We start from the raw sequence: 17,628 nt of genomic DNA, 5'->3' as shown, positions 1-17,628 counted from the left end.
CCTGTTTTCTCGTCCCTATTACTGTGCCCATAGAGATCCCAGTGACGTCAACCCAATGAACAAAGCCTCATCCGTACGCATATTTCTGCTACCCATACCCGGCAGAACATTGACCCAGTGATCAAACAGCTCCCGGGCCTTGCTGCCAGTGACCTCCAGACCGCCCAGGTCCTCGTCGTTTGCCACGGCATATTCAATGCCCTTGGGGCCGCCAAACACGATCAGCAGATGCTTGAAGTCCAGGCTGCCTGACGGCACAGATCGGTGGATGGGGCGGCCACGCTCCGATGTTCCAATGCTAACATCGTAGCCCTCTTCATACGGACTTTCAGTAAACACAGCACCAATGCCCTTAGCGCGGCGGATGGAGAAGCCCCAGTAGTAGCCGCCTTCGGTGCGCGGGTCGGCAGGATGAATGGCGCGCGCAGCAGATGTAGGCGAGTCCATGTACACGGTGACGCGGGTGTTGGGCGGGATAGTATCGGACAGCGCTACGGGGTCCTTGAGGCCAACGTCGACGAGCGTACCGCCGGTCTTGCTTTTGCGCGGCAGCGTGACACCCTCACGGTACGGGATCCATTCGGCAGGGTGCGGGTGGTGTGGCACGTCGAGCGACGGCAGCTTGCTGGCAAGACGCAGGTTCTGGTGCAGCGGGAAGAGAGCCTTGCGCATGAACGGCGGCGTTTCCAGGTACGAGAGCACGTGCGACAGGAAGTGGCATGGGTCGGTGTCGGCCGTGTAGCTCTTGGGGTCGATGTGCGTCGGCCGCTTGGACGCCTGCGTGTCGTCGTACAGAATCACCTCGTCGATGTTGTGCAGCGCAAGTGCGCGGCCGAGACGGCCGGGAAGCGCAACTTGCTGGTCAGTCGTGTGGGTGCTGTGGCGGAGGACGGTTGTTAGTCGGATACGCTCCGGTGGGAGATACAGACAAGTGGCGGCTTACTCTTCAATCACGCTGCCAGGAAGCGCAACAGATACAGTCCATGACCGTCCTCCCTCGATCGGGGTGAATCTGCTGGTGGGCTTGCTAGGAAAGTCGCTGGCTCCATCATGGGAGGTCTTGCTGCGCTATAGGGCAATGTTAGCTGGTGATCCGAATTGTTTCCTAGTGCTAGCAAGATAAAGCTTGCCCGGAATATTGACAAGGCGAGCGGCTGCATACCTTTGAAGAACGGTCCATTTTTTCTATTTGAGTATGGGGTTTCAAGTGTTGGATTTCCCAGTATTTCTCTTTGCAACTATCAAATGTCGCTGCCACTCAACAATTCTTCGTCTGAAGATTTGCGCCAGTCAAAAAAAGAGCGGTGTGTTAAGCATTAAGCCGGCAGAATTCTTGACCGCCTGGAAACAGAGTGGAACCGGCCACCCTGTGAGCTTGGAAGCTCGGTTACGATGGACAGTGACGTCGTTTCTTTGCCTTGTAATTCAACATTTCTGCTCAATCTCGCCGTCGCAAAATGGCCGTTACTAACCTCCAATCAAGCTCCCAGTGGGATGCTATTCTCAAGACACACAATGTTGTTATCGCGGACTGTAAGCGACTGTGCTGCTCTCCATAATGTCTCTCCCAAATATCCGCTAACATGCAGCCCGCCGGTCCAAGTCTACGCCGACTGGTGCGGCCCGTGCAAGATGATTGCGCCAAAGTTCGAAGCCCTCGCGCGCGAATATGCGCAGCCAAAGAAAGTCGCCTTTGTCAAAGTCAACGTTGACGTGCAGCGCGACGTCGCCGCGGCGCAAAATGTGCGCGCCATGCCGACCTTCAAGCTGTTCCACCGCGGCAAGGTGCTCGACACCGTTCAGGGCGCAAATCCCTCAGCACTGGCCGCTGCCATCACAAGCGCTTTACTTCTCAAGGACAAAGGGTCGCCTGGCGAGATCTTCAGTACACCGGGTCAACGCCTTGGCGGTGTGGGTGTTGATGATGGTAAACATGCTGGCGCGCGGACAGTCGCCGGCAGCAGACTGGGCGGGCTCAGCCCCATCGGGCTACTAAAGAATATGATCATGATGATTGGCCTGTACCTAGTTTCTCTTCTGACGGCACGTATTATCACTTTTCCTTCTGGCCTAGCTTTGCGACAAAGTCTACGCCAGCATCCATACTGCCCAATGTTTGCTAACTCGTACAATGCGCCCTTTCGGTGCCCTTTGACCCATATCCAGCTTGATCCATACAAATCTGCCCAAATGTCGCGCTTCAACACAGTCAGCCCTCCAGAGACCGTTACCGTCAAGACACAGGCAGCTGATGGGTCTACAATCACCAAGAAGGTCGTGCGTCCGGCTTTCAAGACCCTGGCAGACCTGTGAACTGGTCAAAGACAAGGCGGTGGGATTCCTGATGAGATTCTAATGTACAAACTACAAACTGTTTAGTGAAGTGTCGACCAGCGAGCCTGTTGTTTGATTCTATTAAGTTTTGCCCTACACAATATAACTAACCCTTCTGACATCATATTGCATTAACCCTATTTTCAAGGTGACACAAGAAGCATAGCCAATCACATCGAACAAATTTCCCATGATCAATGCTTTATCACCACGTGACCTTCGTTATCGGTGATTTTCGACCATGCAGTAAGAAAGCTCTATGATGGGCATCATGAGCACCCAGTTCAAACAGCTACAAACATTGTTGATTGTTGACGTCTCTCTTTCCTAACAATGCTATCAGTTCGGAACGCTCATCGGGTAGCACCGCGGTGTCACCTTGCGGCTACTGGTACCGCTGGCCGCTTGAATGCCGCCCAGTCTTTTGCGACTAGACATCTCACATCGATTCAACCATCCACTACACGCAGTTTTTCTTTCAGTCTACATAGAAGGGACGACACCCAAAATCAGAGTTCTGCTCCGGTAAAAGCGGGAGAATCTGAGCTTCTTGAGACTCCCCAAGAAGACATTGAGAAGATAGTGCGAGATGCGAAACAGCGCTTTCGCGATACTCTCCCCAAGAACTACCTGAAGCCAGCCGAGTACGAGCTCTATCTTCGGCTCTATGGTCCTCCTCTTCGCGAGACTACTCCCGAAGATGTGGGAATTCCATCACATGACAACTACGAGGCATTAGACGCCCCGATTTCAGGGCCGTATGAAATGTACAACACCAGAGCTACCGAAGATCATGACGATGGCAGCACACGTTCATACCCCACTGAAAAGCACGAGAATGACCAGTACAAAGCCAACTACGTTGAAATTGTTGCTCGTAGCCAGCGCGAGTACGAAGCGCTGAAGAAGCTTGAGCAGGACTTCAAAGTGGCCAAGGAGCTAGCAGACAAAGAGGCTGCTGAGCTGGCAAGAAAAGAAAAAGAAGAGAGCATAGAACGGGAGATGAAATTCGGAGAGAAGGCCGACAAGGAAGAGGACGAGTTGGAAGCTGAGGATGAGCCCGAAGAGGAAGAATGGGACTCGGAGCTTTCAGAGCCGCAGACCAGCTCTCGTCTACATCCGTTTACTCAAGACGCACGTTTTGGCATCTCACCTTCGACAGTTTACTTGCCAGTAGACCGCCTAGTCTCGCACACCACAGAAATGCTCAAACGTACGGCACCAAGTCACCTCAAGTTGGCAGCCGAAAATCTGTTCGGCGGCCCTGGACTGCCTCATGGCCCCGTGACGCCTCAGAGAATGAAGACGGTCGAGATGAAACCTATCCCAGTCCAGATGCAGCACCGCCGCATGCAAGCCATCGATGCCGATGCAGTGATGGCGGCCTATGTACCACCCGTCTATGCCTCCAATCTCGGCATTCTTGTGGAGCTGCGCAAGAGGCTAGGCTCCAGTTGGCTCAAGGGCCTGATGGATAAAAATGGCAATGAGGGCCCCCGCGTTCTGGACATTGGAGGTGCCGGTGCTGGCGTGATTGCCTGGGAGCAAATTCTGGGCGCTGAGTGGCAGACACTGCGCGAAAAGGGCGAAGTTCCAGCGGACAGCAAGCCTTGTACACGCAAGTCGGTCGTGGTTGGTTCTGACTCTCTGCGCGAGCGATTGTCGAAATTCATGTTCAATACCAGCTTTCTACCCCGCATGCCGGATTACGTCCACTCTGCAGAGAACGCCGATCGTGTGTTGGATGGACCTGAGAAACCCCAAACCAGAAAGCGCTACGATGTAGTGTTGGCATCTCATCAGCTTCTTCACGTTGATGAAGGCCACAAGCGCCGTGCTATCGTAAACCAACTTTGGTCACTCCTCAATCCCGACGGCGGAGTATTGGTTATCATTGAAAAAGCCCACCCCCGTGGTTTCGAGGCAGTGGCTGAAGCCCGTCAGCGCCTTGTCTCTGAGTTCCTTCAAACCCCTGGCTCTGAGCCTCAGGTTGAGGATATTTCTGATACCTTTACGCGTGTAAAGGAGCCCGGTATGATCGTTGCGCCCTGCACTAGCCAAGGCAAATGCCCATTGTACTTGGTCGAGGGCAAGAGTTTGGGGCGCAAAGACTTTTGCTTCTTCGCTCAGCGGTATATTCGGCCGTCTTATCTGCAACGAATCATGCAGGCCAAACACAGGAACAGCGACGACGTTGAATTCAGCTACGTGGCCATCCAACGCGGTACTACTGGGCCGCCAGGGCTCCGGCAAAACGCTGAGGCAGCAACCCGAGCCTTTGTAGGTTTTGAAAAGGACGCCACAGACTACAACGCGCTTTCCCTGCCGCGCAACATCCGCCCACCACTAAAGAAGCATGGTCACGTCTCCATGGACCTGTGTACGCCCGAGGGCAAGTTTGAGCGCTGGACTGTGTCCAAATCATTCAGCAAGGCGGCCTATCATGATGCACGGAAGATTCGCTGGGGTGATTTGTGGGCGCTAGGTGCCAAGACACGTATCGAGAACCGCGTGCGCATGGGTCGTGGTGATGTAGTCAAAGATGGTGGCGTCAAGGGCCGTCAGGCCCGGGCTGAAGAGACACGCAGCTCGGCCAAACGACCCGAGGTGGTTAACCTGCAGATGAATGCCCTTGGAAAGGCGGTACCAATGCAGAAACCGATGAAGGGCTACCACCACACTAAGGGTGGCCGCCACATGGCCAAGGCCCAAGCGACCAAGGGCATCCAGGATGCGGAGAGAGAGTTGAACCAGGTGCTACATGATGGCGCCGCCAAGTCGGGAGCTGCTAAGCCGAAGAACCGGGAGACGACCGAGGGGGAACAGGAGGTGTAGACAAAAGACGAGGCTGTGCCATTGTATGATTACGGAGGACACAATTTGTACATTAGAATAACATTTAGGGGGGTTATTGGGATCAATCATGGTAATTTTATGCAGTCATGCAATGCGCCAACAACGGAATGATGACGTCGTCATACTTGCTATACTCCTGCACACACGCGCGACCGCGCTGCCAGGAAGTCCTCGTAGAAGCCTACCCACAGCTTCTGTGCAGTACAGTCAATCATGTTGCCGTTGCTTTGAATGCACTTGGGCTGGAACTCCGTCATCTCCATGCGCGTTGGCTTCTTCCATGGTTTTGGCATAGGCCAATCAGAGAAGTGCAGGTACTTGGCCTCATTGTATGCTACTGATGGGTCCCACGCCTCCAGTTCAACACTGTCGGTTGGTGTATTTCCTATAGAGCTCAAGTACAGCGTGTGTGTGTCGTCTGAAGGGTGGCGGAACTCGCTTGTCAACAAGTCGTAAGGCCGGTGAGGCAGTATCAGTGCTGCGTGCCGATACAGACTGTTTATTATTTCCATGTCATATTCTGACTCCCGCGCCACATCGGCCGCGGCAGAGACGCGGTTGAACTCGGACATAGAAGGCGTTACCAGCAGTACTTGCGACGAAAGCACGTCTTTTTCAGGCTGTAGCCAATAGGCCAATGGTGCTGCTACGGTTGCAGGGGGTGCGAAGAAGAGCTCGTCGAGGTTTTGAAGCACTATTCCATCCGAGTCAATGGATAAAACCCGATCATAGGCAGTGAGATTAAAAGTGAGGAGCTTAGTGTACGAGGCGGCCCAAGTGGCTATAAGGCTGGTTAGTTAAGGGAGAGAGAGAGGGGTGGCGCAGAGAAATATGGCAAAAGCCCACTTACAGTCCGTCACGGTGCGACGATTAATCCTAACGGGGCGTAGTTTCACACCATACCGATCACGCGCATGAACCAGAAGCTTTTGCTCCTTTGACTTGGGGTGCTCGATATCAACGGGCGCATAGCTGTCCGGGTACAAAAGCACGAGGTCGGCCCTGGTGTTAACTTCACGCAACGAGTCAAATATCATGAGCGAATTGCAAAGGTACTCGACCGAAGTTGCGTACTGTATGATGGCGAAGCGGCTCCAGTCTGCATCCTCAGGGACCGTTGGTCGGGCCCAAACTGGGGCCGGGGCGGAGCTATCGGCAGTTGGGCCAGAGCCAGGACCGGGCACAGGCTCGGGCTCGGGCGCACTGTGCAGAGGCGGCGAGGATGGCAGCTCGGGTAAAGACGCGGAATCGAAGGAATGAAGTGACAGCGGTGACAGCGGTGCCAAGCAGAACAAGGCTAGCACAAAGACAAGCAGCAACGCGTAACCGCGTCGCACACTAAGCAGCCCATATCGCAGGGAGTGGACACCAGCTATCAGACCCTGGCACAGCCGGGCTAGCAGTAAACTGCTAAGACGAAGCAAAAAGCTCATGGCCAGGACTAGCAGTGTATCTAGGAGTAAGCCCTCAGATGGGCATAGCGGCGGCGGCAGTTAGCAGCGGGCGAAGAAATGGCGAGCAGCCACAAAGACCGGCCTCTTTTAAGGGGCGTACGCAGTGTCCAGACTAAGGAGAACAAGCAGTATTTACGTCAGCAAGTGAGAAAGACCACCACATGATCCTGGAAGCGCGACGGTGAGTCTCACCAGGAGATTGATTGTCCGGAAGCCACACTATGGGGGTGGGAAAAGATTGAGCAATACACGCGTCTTGAGAGCGTCGTCGCAGGAGGATGGCTGGCAAAATATTAACCAACTCAACTCAGGTCCCCTTAACAAACGTGCGAATTTCCCTATAGGGGCGGAGATGGACGTGGAGATTGAGACGGAGGTAGAGGTGGAGGTGAAGGTTATGACGTCCAGGACGTCCAAAGTGTGGCTGAGCATGGCTGGTGTCACAGAGCCACGCGCGAAAAGATCCTTGGAAAGAGCTTCCATAGATGGATGGAGCTTCTGCACAGCCTGGAAATCAACAGCACAGGCCGCTGTATTTTGGAGCGATAAAAGGCACTCAGGGTCCGCGCCGCGCCTAGCTATGCTCTGTGTACATACATTGTGCACAGATAGCTAGTTATGCAACTAACCAGTGCCTGAACTGGTACAACTATGCAACTCACTTATGTACTCAACACCAGGTTTGTGGGAGTATTGCTCTGGCTTCCTTGTTTGTGCAATCGCCTCATCGGGACACATAGAACCAACCTTCCTTTGTTGACTCGCTAGGCTTCGTAGTCCCGTTTTTCCAGTGCTTTGTAACCCCAAGCTCGTGCCATGTGGTGGGTCTCTGTACTCACGTGCCGTTTTGTCCCCTTGAAACAGATCAGTTTCCGTTTTTGAACATACGACCAAAAAACGCTTCACGTTTCTACCCGTGCCCACACTAACCCTACCGTCTTCTTGATAAGATAAGCCTCCATTCCTCTGACCTCTTAACCATATGCAGTGCACCATGTTCAAAGGGCAAATATCTTTGGAGGCAAGCTTGGGGCTTTGGCTAGTCTTCATACTCCAACTTTCCTCCTACTAATTCAATCCGAACAAATCCCCCCCCCCGCCCCCGCCCCCGAACAATGTCCGCAAACAACTATCTCGTCTTCATACGGGTGCCCCGACCACGCGCCGACTTTGTAGACCCGCCGCCAGTAGGTCCTTTTCACCTTATTGGCTCGGACGTGAAGCATCGCACTGTTTGCTAACAGCTTGTGACCAGTATGAATGGGACTCTGCAAAGGACGATGCATTGTGGAATATCCTCACCGCCAAGGGGGGAAAGGCTGACGTGGGCTGTAAGTGTGAGCATAAGCCTCAGTTCGGCTGCCTCTTCGTAAAGCTCCTTGACCGTTTTGTTATACATGGCTAGCTGACCCACATTCATGACATCATATAGGGAATGAGCTGTGAGTCTACGCATATACAAAAGCAGCCAAACTCCAACGTTGTTGCTCCATGTTCATGTCCATCTTCCTTGCTAATCTTTTTCTCCAGAGCTGTCCAGTTTAATGTCACCGCCGAATTTCTTCTTCGTCAAGTCAACTATCTTAATGAGCGTCACGCATCCCACTTGAAGGCCGAAGTGCGCCGCGCCACAAATGCACTGAAAAGCTCACCGCATGTGACTGCCGCTGCTACTGCCACACCGACTATTGAACCCAACTCTCGGGATCGCTCATCCACCAATATCCCGTCCTACGTGCGTGATATTCCTGCTACCCCTCCATTTCCAGGCTCTGGCGCCGCAAGCCTTACAAATCGCCCGCCATCTTTGCGCAATGTTGCCCCTACCGTCTACCCGTCTCTGCGACCAGATCCAGCGGAGACGCACTCGCCATTCGACCGTCTGGAGCTACGGCAGCGCTATAGTGATTTGAAAGATGGTGGAGACAAGGGGCTGGGTTATCCTAGTAACGACTATCGCTATGACAACACCAACAATGCCTATCGAGACAACGACAACAGAAATGCCATGAACAACAATGATAAAGCCCATGACGATGGTGGCAATGGTGACGACGCCGACTATGACCACGACAACGACCACGACGACTCATCTAATGCGTCATCAAGTCCCGCCCAGTCACGCATCTTCCGCCGACCCCCTCTCTACGGCGGTGACAGAGCCATGCACTACGCCGATGAAGAAGACAGTGAGCCTGCTTTTCGCATTGAGCAGTCCTCTGAGACTAGCCCTGCCCACAGCCAAACTATGACATCTACTCTGCGCGGAGAAACATCGGGTTGCCGGGTGAGCAGGACAAACACGGCACTTTCGAAGCACCACCAAAAGCACCGCTACCAGATATCGCAAACTTCCGACTCATCCAACAACAGCTCCTTCATCACACGCATGCCGGGGCCCAGCAACGAAGGAGGAACCACAATCCGCACTGATATCAAGAAGGCCAAAAAAGATACACATCACTCTCCCAAGAATAGCAAAGTCAGCTCCAAAAGCAGCGACATAGGTAGCAGCTTCAGCGATCTTGACGGTGAGTCGTTTTCAAGTGCGTCCCACCTCCCTATCCTACACCCATCTGAGTGTCTACTAACAATCACACCATTCAGATTCCGTGTCTACTTCGGCAATGGCGGACGCTCTGGCTGGCTTAGACATGAGTAGATTGACGCTTGGTAGCTCAATCAACCGATTTGTCAACCGGAGATATGGCCAGTGATGCTGTGTGGGGAGAGTGCGGGGAGACAGCGTGAGAGAACTTCTATAACTAGTTAACTACAGAATGTTTGTCTCAGGTTTTGAGTGTTGGTTGTGGATATTAGTAACAATATAACTTGGTTGGTTATGCGTGTACAAACGTAGTTACTCATTTTCGCTTGTCCGTGCTACCATAAAATCTACCGTTGCAATTGCCCATTTACACAAAACACCAAGAAAGGAATGATTAGTGTTTGCGCCTTGCGCATTTGTTTTCATCCTGTAACCTGGCCAACGTGACCCAAAAGCACATACATATTCCCCTAGTCGGTCCGTCGCCCCAAAAACCCTTTTTCCAGTTCCCTGTCTCTCCTGTATTCCCAAGCGTGAGCCGCCATAGCTGACCCTGTCAAAAAGCTACGTCCACCTGCCACCTACCCCGGAGATTCAGCATCATGTTCCGCCGTGCCTGGGAAGGTCTGCCCCAAGACTTGGTTTTTTCTGACAAACTCCAGGATATTGGGTGGGTTTTCTTCAAGGAACGGACACAACTGAAATATGGACCCTGGCTGACCTCTGCCTTAGCTATTTTATAAACGACGCCGATGAGGTCCGCTCGCGTGACAATCCCAACAACTATTTCAAGTTTTCCTTAAGCAAGAGCGATCGCGTCAATCAAAGGCAACGCTTCCATTTTCACGGTATCCTTCCCAATCTTAATACCCCTTTTCTCTGTGACAGCAACATGTCTCAATCATCTGTGCTTCCAGCCACGGCCTCACATACACCATTGGGCCCCTGTCAGCCTGTTGTCACTAACACACCTTACCGCGCGGTTCTTTTGGCGCAGGAGCTTTGAGATCGATTATTATCAATCGTCTTCACAAAGAAAGTCTTGAAACCATCCGACTTCCTCTAACTGTGAAAACCTTTCAACAGCCGCATGTCCAAATCTTGGTTTCCCGACACATTTCGCAACGCCAGCGAGTTGTGCTCTTCCTGGGCGAGAGTCTCCAGAATCTCGGTGTTCTTTCATTTCGCATTGTTGGCGGCCGTGGCGGCATCAACGAAGGCTCTTTAGTGTCCTTAGTACAGGGCCTTGCTAACCAAAACAGCGATCCTAATGATCCCCATCCGCCGGGCATCATTGTTGCTAATCTCGGTGAAAATTGGTGGTGGCCAGAAGGTAAAAAGGCTCTGAGTTCTACCGAGTTCTGTGGTGTCCCGCTCACAAGTGCTGCCTATGTCGGCCGTGAGCATGACGAAGAGCTTAATACCGTTCCGCAGCTGGAAACATGGAAAAAGCATCTCCGGTATCTTATAGATACTGCCCTTCCGTCCTTAGTAGCCCACGATGCATTGATTGATGTCATTGCCGTCGGCGATGCGGTAGATGGCTTTTTGGAACACCTGAACAACGAGTCAGTCTGGACCGTACATAAACACCGGCTCAATGCGTGTGCGTTCATGGGTGGCGCTTTTTATGGAGAATCTGTCAAAATTCCAGAGTTGAAAGCCTTTCTTGCAAATGTAAGTTTATTAGTTAACTACTGTAAATCATCACCATGAAGTTACACCCGCTAAAAAAACCATAAAAACATGCTCATGCTCACATCTGTCTTATCATAGAGATGCCGCACCTGGATAGTTCATCAGGCTCCCATCAACACTCCTCTCCTAGGGTCTGCGGGTATTCGCAACCCCGCTATTAACAGTTTGATGGGCTGTCCAGTGTATTCCAGCGGCGAAATCTACTACAACGAATGCTCCTTGACCCGAGTCAAGGACTACGTCATTGAATGGCTGTACGAAGTTTCTCGAACGCCTGATTACAAGAACCCCGACCTTGGTGATCTCCCAGTCCTCTCCGGTGACGTAACGGATGCAGAAGATGAGCACTGGGCTGTTGATGCCGATTTCGAGCCTCACTATATCAATCCCTCTTGCGCTGAACCAGACACGGTGAACGAGACACAAACCATTGAAAGAATTCTTGCAGACTACCGCCAGTGGAATCGGTTGAAATTGCAAGAGGTTGACGAGCATGTGAAAAACTCAGAATCGATACCACGAAAGTAGAATCGTGTGTTGCCAAGGACGTTGGAAAATTGACAGTAGTAGTGTGTTTCTCTGGCGCGGAGATTAAAGCAACAGACCAGGGTGTTTAGGCCACGCGGAAACTGGCTGTTGAAGTGGCAATAAAAAAGAGACGTTCGAAACAGATGTAACTAGGAACTCTGATGTCTCTCGCGCTAAGAGTAAGGAGCTGTAGACGGCTGAAAGACGGATTGGAGATAGTCTTTCCTGTTTGCCTTGAAAGGGTCTCCAGTCTGTGCGATTCAGCTGTTTGATTTTTTTTTGTATCCGTGTGTGTATGTGTGCGTGCGTGCGTATATATATATATATATATATATATATATATGTGTGTGTGTGTGTATGTGTGTGTGTATGTGTGTATATATGTGAATATGAATGTGAATGTGCGTGTGTGTATGCTGGCTTTCTTTGTTCTCGTTTCTCATTCGCTGTGGCCAATGTTTCAAGAAGAGGTTCCCGAGGACGAACCCAGGATGTCTCCCATGGCACCGTTTATAATGTCGCCAATGAAGGGCTGGTTCATGTTTGCCGATGAGGAGGCCTGACTACTGGCCCCTTGTGCCGAAGAAACAGTGCCTGGTGCTGTAGACGAGGTGGGGCCATCACTTCGGGTGCGCTCGCTCTCTGTAACAGTGGAAAGTTCCTGGAGGAGCTGGTCGCAGCACTCTGGTTCTATGCGAGCAGAGCTGGAAGGGTTGGTGGCCATGGTGACTGGGTGAGGGGAAGGAAGTGGGCGGGGGAAGAGGAGTTGGTGAGTGGTCAGGCTGCTGGCAATAGGTGGCGGGGGCCAATTTATTAAGAGCAATTGGCAGGTGGTGTCCAAAGTAGACGGATGGTTTTTGTATGTGAGAGATGGGGCGTCTCTGGGAGTGTATGGCCTGCCACAAATGTATCGGTTCTCTGGCCTGTCGGGTGAAGTGAAGTGAGGTGAAGTCGGGTGAATCTGATAAGAAGAAAGCGGTGATAGTGTCCAAAAATGACAGAGACCGGCCAACTTCCATGGCACGAGACCTCCGCCGCGTTTAAGTATGTTTCACCCGCAGCTTCCTCGACGTCCGTGTAAGCGAGAGCGAGTTGTACGATAGTAGTGTTTGGTCGGAGAGATAAACCTCCAGAGTGCAGAAAGCTATGGCCTACATCATCATCGCCAACAATAAGCGCAGAGTGTGCTGGTAGACACCCCAGGAAGCGTCTAAGTGTTGCAAGAGCCGCACAGTAGGGCAGACAGGGCCAAGATACCGGATACCTAATGTCGGTGGTAGACAATGGGGGAGTGGGCGGAGGAAGAGAAGGCGAGACCCAAACAAGCCAAACATCCCATGCCGTGGCCTCGATACTCGAGCACGGGTGGCGTGCTCGACCTAACACTGCAAACCTACACCCCGCCAGCCAGACTATGTCTCTCGGGTTTTAATTTCTATTTTTCTTTTTTAGGTGGGTGGCTTAATACCGCTCGCGAGATCCCCACTGCGCACACCTGGTTAGAACTACCAAGAGCGAGCCCTGTGGGTAGTGGAAGACAGGCGGGAGTGGGTGCAAGCAAATCCAGGAAGGATGGCCGGTGGAAAGTGAAGGGCGAAGGGCGAAGGACGCAAGATGAAAGATGAAGACTAAGAGCGAGACAAAAGTGAGCAGCAGAGCGGCGGAGCGGCGGAGCCCTGTGCCAATGGAGTCTTGGGCGTGGGGCTTCGTTTCCATTCGTATTGGGCAGTGAGTGTTATTGTCCATGTTAATGTGGCGTATCGTCCTAATTTTTTTCTTTTCTCTCGCAAGTCTCCTCTCGTCTCTTGTTCTCGTTTACGTCGTTTCTCTCGTCTTTTGGTGTATTTGCGGCTTGGCTGTGCTGAGTGATTGGTTGTGGAGATCAATGTGGGTCCCGAGCCGGAACCCGGTGGGACGAGAATTGGCGGCAGCATTTGCCTGTGATACAATAATGCAAGAAACGGCTATGTACATAGATACATATGTAAATGTACATACACAATCTTGTACAAGTAACTCGATCTATGCATAGTTAACACTACTGCAAATTAACACACGGATTGTCCCTGTGTGCACTTGTGTCTCCGCCAGTGTCAACTTAGAACTCGGGCCTCCATCTATGCAGTAGGGCGCTGCGCTGGTAGTTTGTTAGCTAGGCCTAGAGCTAGCTCAGGTCGGGTTATGCCTGTCTTGTTCATTGAGCTTGTTGAAAGATTTTCATACTGACTGGCGTCCGTCCGTCTATAGTACTACCATCTCTATAGTCTTGGCCTTAGTTCCAATACTAGTGTTTGGCCAGGCTTCTGGGCAAGGCTCAGTGCCAGGAGATAAGTACAACCTTGTCAAACCGCATGTAGCGCGTCTGTGTTGGGAGCATATCGACTGCTGGCGTCTCAGTGACCCTGCGATCAATTGAATTGGTTGTGCTCACGTCGCTTTCTCCTCTCCATCACCTTAGCCCACAAGCTAAAGGGTTCTCGCTGTCGAGACAGCCCACTTGCCGTGTGCTATCCGGACTTTGGCTATCCTGTATTGACGATGTTTAGCTTTATAGTAAGTCGTACTATAGACTTGAATGGGGGCTGTCGCCCGTTGGCTGAGGGTCCAGGTGGAAGTCGGCAAACGAGTCGGCATTGTAGACCCTATCAGAGACCCTACCCAGAGATGAGGGATGAGGGGGGGCAAAAGATGTGCTGGTGAATATCTAGTTACATATCATGTATGCATGTACAATGACGATGGCGTCTAGACCAGGGCTAACGGGGAGGGGATGGCAAATTCATAGCTCACAGCTTGTCAGCAGGTTGCATGAACAGGTTCCACACTATACCATAGCAGGAGACATGTTTATTTTTAGACCCTGTTCGGCACATGCTGAGGCTTGGCAGGGCATATGAATTGTTCAGTGGCAGTCCGGAATTTGGAACTTACATCTATCCAAGGTCCCAGCATCACTTGCAACCGGTGATGAACAGAAGGGGGGGTCTCCTTTGATTCGATCTCTTGTCATTGAAGTCAGTAAATCTAGTAAGGGGTGGATTTCAGGGGTTTCGAGCTGTCAAACCCCCCTTCATTACATAATCAACCACACGTCCCAAATCCACTCATGGGCTCTAAGCCACTACGAGCTAATTACAAGTACATACATAACTATCTACACCTGGTTACAAGTACACTAGAAGCAGATAACTAACCCTTTGTTGCAAATCTAAATACTAGTGTTAATATTTTTGGTCACGCTATTCGGCTACTTTCAAGCATTTAGGCTGATTTTTTGCTTTTTATCTGTCCCTGTGAGTCCGGGGAGACCAAGTCTCCAACACCCCTCCTTGTAGTGGTGCTAGTGCTCCTTTTTTTCTACTGCTATACCATATCTCTATGTGCTTCCTTTTCCCCGCCCATCTTTCCTTGTTGTGTGTGCGTCTCATTTTTGGCTCTTCGCATCCTTCTAGTCGTTTTCCGTGCAAAGACAATCGCAGCCGCAGTTGCAGACTCCAAACTTCAGACCCAGACCCAGCGCGGGCTTTTCACAGGCCCCGGTTCTCGTTTTCCTCGGGTTCGCTGTTGCCGTGACAGTCTACACTGGTGTTCAAGCCAAATGTTGTCAAATAATGCCGTTCTGGTTGGCTCACACAGTCCGTGCCAGTGTAGAATGGCCTGCCTAGATAAATACTTATGAGGCTCACACGCAAATCCCACCGCCCCAGCTACACGCCGAGTACAATGGGGCGTGGGCGTGGGCATGTCACAAACCAACAGTGAGAGGCCAGGCATGTCCCAGAGAACTATAACCATTCAACCTCCCTTAGCTTTTACTTGCCTGTCACCAGCCCCATCCCCTGGTATAACAATCCAGGTCGTTACCTCATGCATAAAAGGTCTTGGCTTATGTTTGAACCGTGTCACAGCGAGGATCATTAAACTTGAAGTCTCTGGGACGTCGTTGCCAAAAATGCTCACGTGACTACGCGAATCATCCCCTTTTTTTTTTTCCTTCCCCTATGATTAGTTATGCACACAAGCATTACCAGTGTGCGTGGTGGCGTTCGCTTCACCGCCCGCAGAAACCACCAGCCATCTATGTTCACGCTCCATCTATTCAGCCTTGTTTACGCCTCTTTCAACCCTGCCCATCACCGTCACCGTCCTATATTAACAATCCTTCTCCCCGAAAACACTAGCCAACACCCCCCCTCTTCTTAATACTCTCAAGACCTTAAAACTCTCGGCCACCGGCCACCGGCCACTGAACCACTCCACTCCACTCCAGTTTGATATGGCCGCAAAAAGACCTCACGACGAGACAGAGTGCGCGGTCCCTGACTCAGCAAAGTCCACATGTTCCGCCTCTAAACGGCCCCGGAAGAGTGGCACCGGCAGTGCGAAGCCCAGACAGCATCAGAATGCCTTCATCGACTCAACCTTTGGTCAAAAGTACTTTTTCACTGGTCAGGGTACACAAACCAGTGTGCCAAAGGATGATGACCTCAATTTCGAAGATGACTCAGCCGCAATGGCGTACCTCAATTCTGTGCGGTAAGTAATCTATTTCCGTTCTGGGTTGCCATTCACCGTCACTCTGTTAAACAGCTTCCCCAAAGCCACCGCACGCATGTTATAGGATAAAGGACTGATCTTGTGAGTTGACAGACATCAAGCCAATGGTATTCCCCACCTTTTAGTCGCCCCTAAGGTCAAGATGGGCCCCGAGTTGCCTGCCGACTTTGCAAGGCAGAAGAATGGGTGTGAACCCGAGCATTACGATGATGACCGCCGTAACAGCAACCTTGACATTGAGTACTATTATCATGATGACATTGGAAATGATGATAGTAGTCGTGATTATGAAGACAAGGGCTACTACAAAGACGGCGCATATACTGCTATTCCTCAGGCTGCCTCGCCTGAAGATCCGAATACAGAAATTGATCCCAAGCAAGTTCTCGCCGACGCTTACTACTCGAGCATCATCGAGCGATTTCATGTCCTCCGCGCCATCCTCCACAGCCCACCGCCCAAACATCTTGTGGATGATCTGCCTAAAACTCAAGGTTACTTCGTTGGAACGTTTGGCGCCCGCAGCCCAACCTTTGTTATTTGGAATAAACGACTTCTAGATTCGGACCCGCAGCCCGTGCAGCTGGCTGCAATGGAAAAGGCAGGAGTCTTACGCGTCCTGCGCGTACTAATGGGCGGCAAGTTCTTACGCCTCGGTCATGAGGTGCGCGAGCGTACTGCACGCTGGCTTTGGGCTCTCCTGGCTCGCCTACCCGACCCTGGCGAGATGCAGCACACGGAAATTGCCTGGATCCGAGACTTGGGTCGCCGCGCTGTCCTAATGACCAAGAGCCTTGCCGAGATGGGGGCGCTGCGCGATGAGCTCGTAAATGGAGGCGCTAATCTCAGTCTACATGATGTTACTGGTGAGTCGGATACAGACTCAAATGTTCTTGTGGAAATGGAAGTCAATGATGGCGACGACTCCCTAATCCAACCGAATGCTTGTGCAGCCAATCTTCCCGCCACAGGAGCCACTATCAAAATCAATACCGGTAAAGAACTGATAAACGAGGTAACCGAATCTACGGATACACGAAGCCCGACTCCTAACCCCGCACGGAACGAAGATCGTTTTGAGGACCAAGCCATGGTTATGTCCGATGAAGAAACTCGGGACACGAAGCATATGAACCCAATAACCTATGCAAAAGACCTAGAAAGGGCAAAAACCCGTCTTCTCGCCCAGCTTTCCAATTCCGGGCATACTCAGGTTCAAGAGCCTGAAACCACAGATCCTGCTGTGGTTCCAGCAGAAACAACAAGTGACCTTGGCGAAGTGGCCGAGGCTTTGGCAGCCCAATCCGAACACCGTGGACGCGTGAACATGCGTCATACGTTGAACATGATATTGACTGTTGCAGGCGAGGTTTACGGTCAACGCGATTTACTCGAATTCCGTTCTCCATTTCCAAGCCTTTAGAAGCCTTGTCATTCGCTACACATCACAAGACACCCCACCGTTTTCCCACATTTCGTTTTACTCGGATCTTCGCGTCATGTAAAAGAATTTGCGGACGAAAAATATAATCGATACTATTTAATCAAGAAAATCCAAAGCTCAGACTTGGGAATCGTTTCTCTTGGTAATTTGGCCTCATGCGCCAAGACGCAAGAAAATGAAAATGAAAATGAAAACAAAAGCAAAGGAAG

The 17,628-nt window shown here is 51.6% G+C and overlaps 8 protein-coding genes across 8 annotated transcripts; 5 read left to right on the top strand and 3 right to left on the bottom strand.

Annotated features, from left to right (window-relative positions):
* Window positions 1-18: 18 nt before the first annotated feature.
* Window positions 19-1,180, bottom strand: BROUX77_001662 (uncharacterized protein; the record flags this gene model as incomplete). The annotated part of the gene is made up of 3 exons (XM_073746116.1): window positions 19-877; window positions 944-1,068; window positions 1,163-1,180. 3 exons carry the CDS (start codon window positions 1,178-1,180, stop codon window positions 19-21), a joined length of 1,002 nt encoding a protein of 333 aa, XP_073606744.1.
* Window positions 1,181-1,457: 277 nt separating this feature from the next.
* On the top strand, window positions 1,458-2,313 carry BROUX77_001661 (uncharacterized protein; the record flags this gene model as incomplete). The annotated part of the gene is made up of 2 exons (XM_073746115.1): window positions 1,458-1,533; window positions 1,604-2,313. 2 exons carry the CDS (start codon window positions 1,458-1,460, stop codon window positions 2,311-2,313), a joined length of 786 nt encoding a protein of 261 aa, XP_073606743.1.
* Window positions 2,314-2,667: 354 nt separating this feature from the next.
* On the top strand, window positions 2,668-5,169 carry BROUX77_001660 (uncharacterized protein; the record flags this gene model as incomplete). The annotated part of the gene is made up of 1 exon (XM_073746114.1): window positions 2,668-5,169. The coding sequence occupies one exon, from the start codon at window positions 2,668-2,670 to the stop codon at window positions 5,167-5,169; it is 2,502 nt and encodes an 833-aa protein (XP_073606742.1).
* A 149-nt stretch (window positions 5,170-5,318) lies between these two features.
* Window positions 5,319-6,623, bottom strand: BROUX77_001659 (uncharacterized protein; the record flags this gene model as incomplete). The annotated part of the gene is made up of 2 exons (XM_073746113.1): window positions 5,319-5,971; window positions 6,041-6,623. 2 exons carry the CDS (start codon window positions 6,621-6,623, stop codon window positions 5,319-5,321), a joined length of 1,236 nt encoding a protein of 411 aa, XP_073606741.1.
* Window positions 6,624-7,759: 1,136 nt separating this feature from the next.
* Window positions 7,760-9,361, top strand: BROUX77_001658 (uncharacterized protein; the record flags this gene model as incomplete). Its single annotated transcript, XM_073746111.1, has 5 exons — window positions 7,760-7,831; window positions 7,900-7,975; window positions 8,077-8,086; window positions 8,175-9,190; window positions 9,252-9,361. 5 exons carry the CDS (start codon window positions 7,760-7,762, stop codon window positions 9,359-9,361), a joined length of 1,284 nt encoding a protein of 427 aa, XP_073606740.1.
* Window positions 9,362-9,794: 433 nt separating this feature from the next.
* BROUX77_001657 (uncharacterized protein) lies at window positions 9,795-11,418 on the top strand (the record flags this gene model as incomplete). Its single annotated transcript, XM_073746110.1, has 4 exons — window positions 9,795-9,862; window positions 9,925-10,040; window positions 10,190-10,869; window positions 10,969-11,418. 4 exons carry the CDS (start codon window positions 9,795-9,797, stop codon window positions 11,416-11,418), a joined length of 1,314 nt encoding a protein of 437 aa, XP_073606739.1.
* A 460-nt stretch (window positions 11,419-11,878) lies between these two features.
* BROUX77_001656 (uncharacterized protein) lies at window positions 11,879-12,142 on the bottom strand (the record flags this gene model as incomplete). The annotated part of the gene is made up of 1 exon (XM_073746109.1): window positions 11,879-12,142. The coding sequence occupies one exon, from the start codon at window positions 12,140-12,142 to the stop codon at window positions 11,879-11,881; it is 264 nt and encodes an 87-aa protein (XP_073606738.1).
* Window positions 12,143-15,694: 3,552 nt separating this feature from the next.
* BROUX77_001655 (uncharacterized protein) lies at window positions 15,695-17,398 on the top strand (the record flags this gene model as incomplete). The annotated part of the gene is made up of 2 exons (XM_073746108.1): window positions 15,695-15,954; window positions 16,069-17,398. The coding sequence occupies 2 exons, from the start codon at window positions 15,695-15,697 to the stop codon at window positions 17,396-17,398; spliced, it is 1,590 nt and encodes a 529-aa protein (XP_073606737.1).
* Window positions 17,399-17,628: the final 230 nt, after the last annotated feature.

Source organism: Berkeleyomyces rouxiae, assembly GCF_048999995.1.
Source record: "Berkeleyomyces rouxiae strain 22BRR77 chromosome Unknown BrBRR77_ptg000002l, whole genome shotgun sequence".
Taxonomy (NCBI): domain Eukaryota; kingdom Fungi; phylum Ascomycota; class Sordariomycetes; order Microascales; family Ceratocystidaceae; genus Berkeleyomyces; species Berkeleyomyces rouxiae.
Note: the sequence above shows the minus strand (reverse complement) of the source record. Positions and strands in the feature narration are given on the sequence as shown.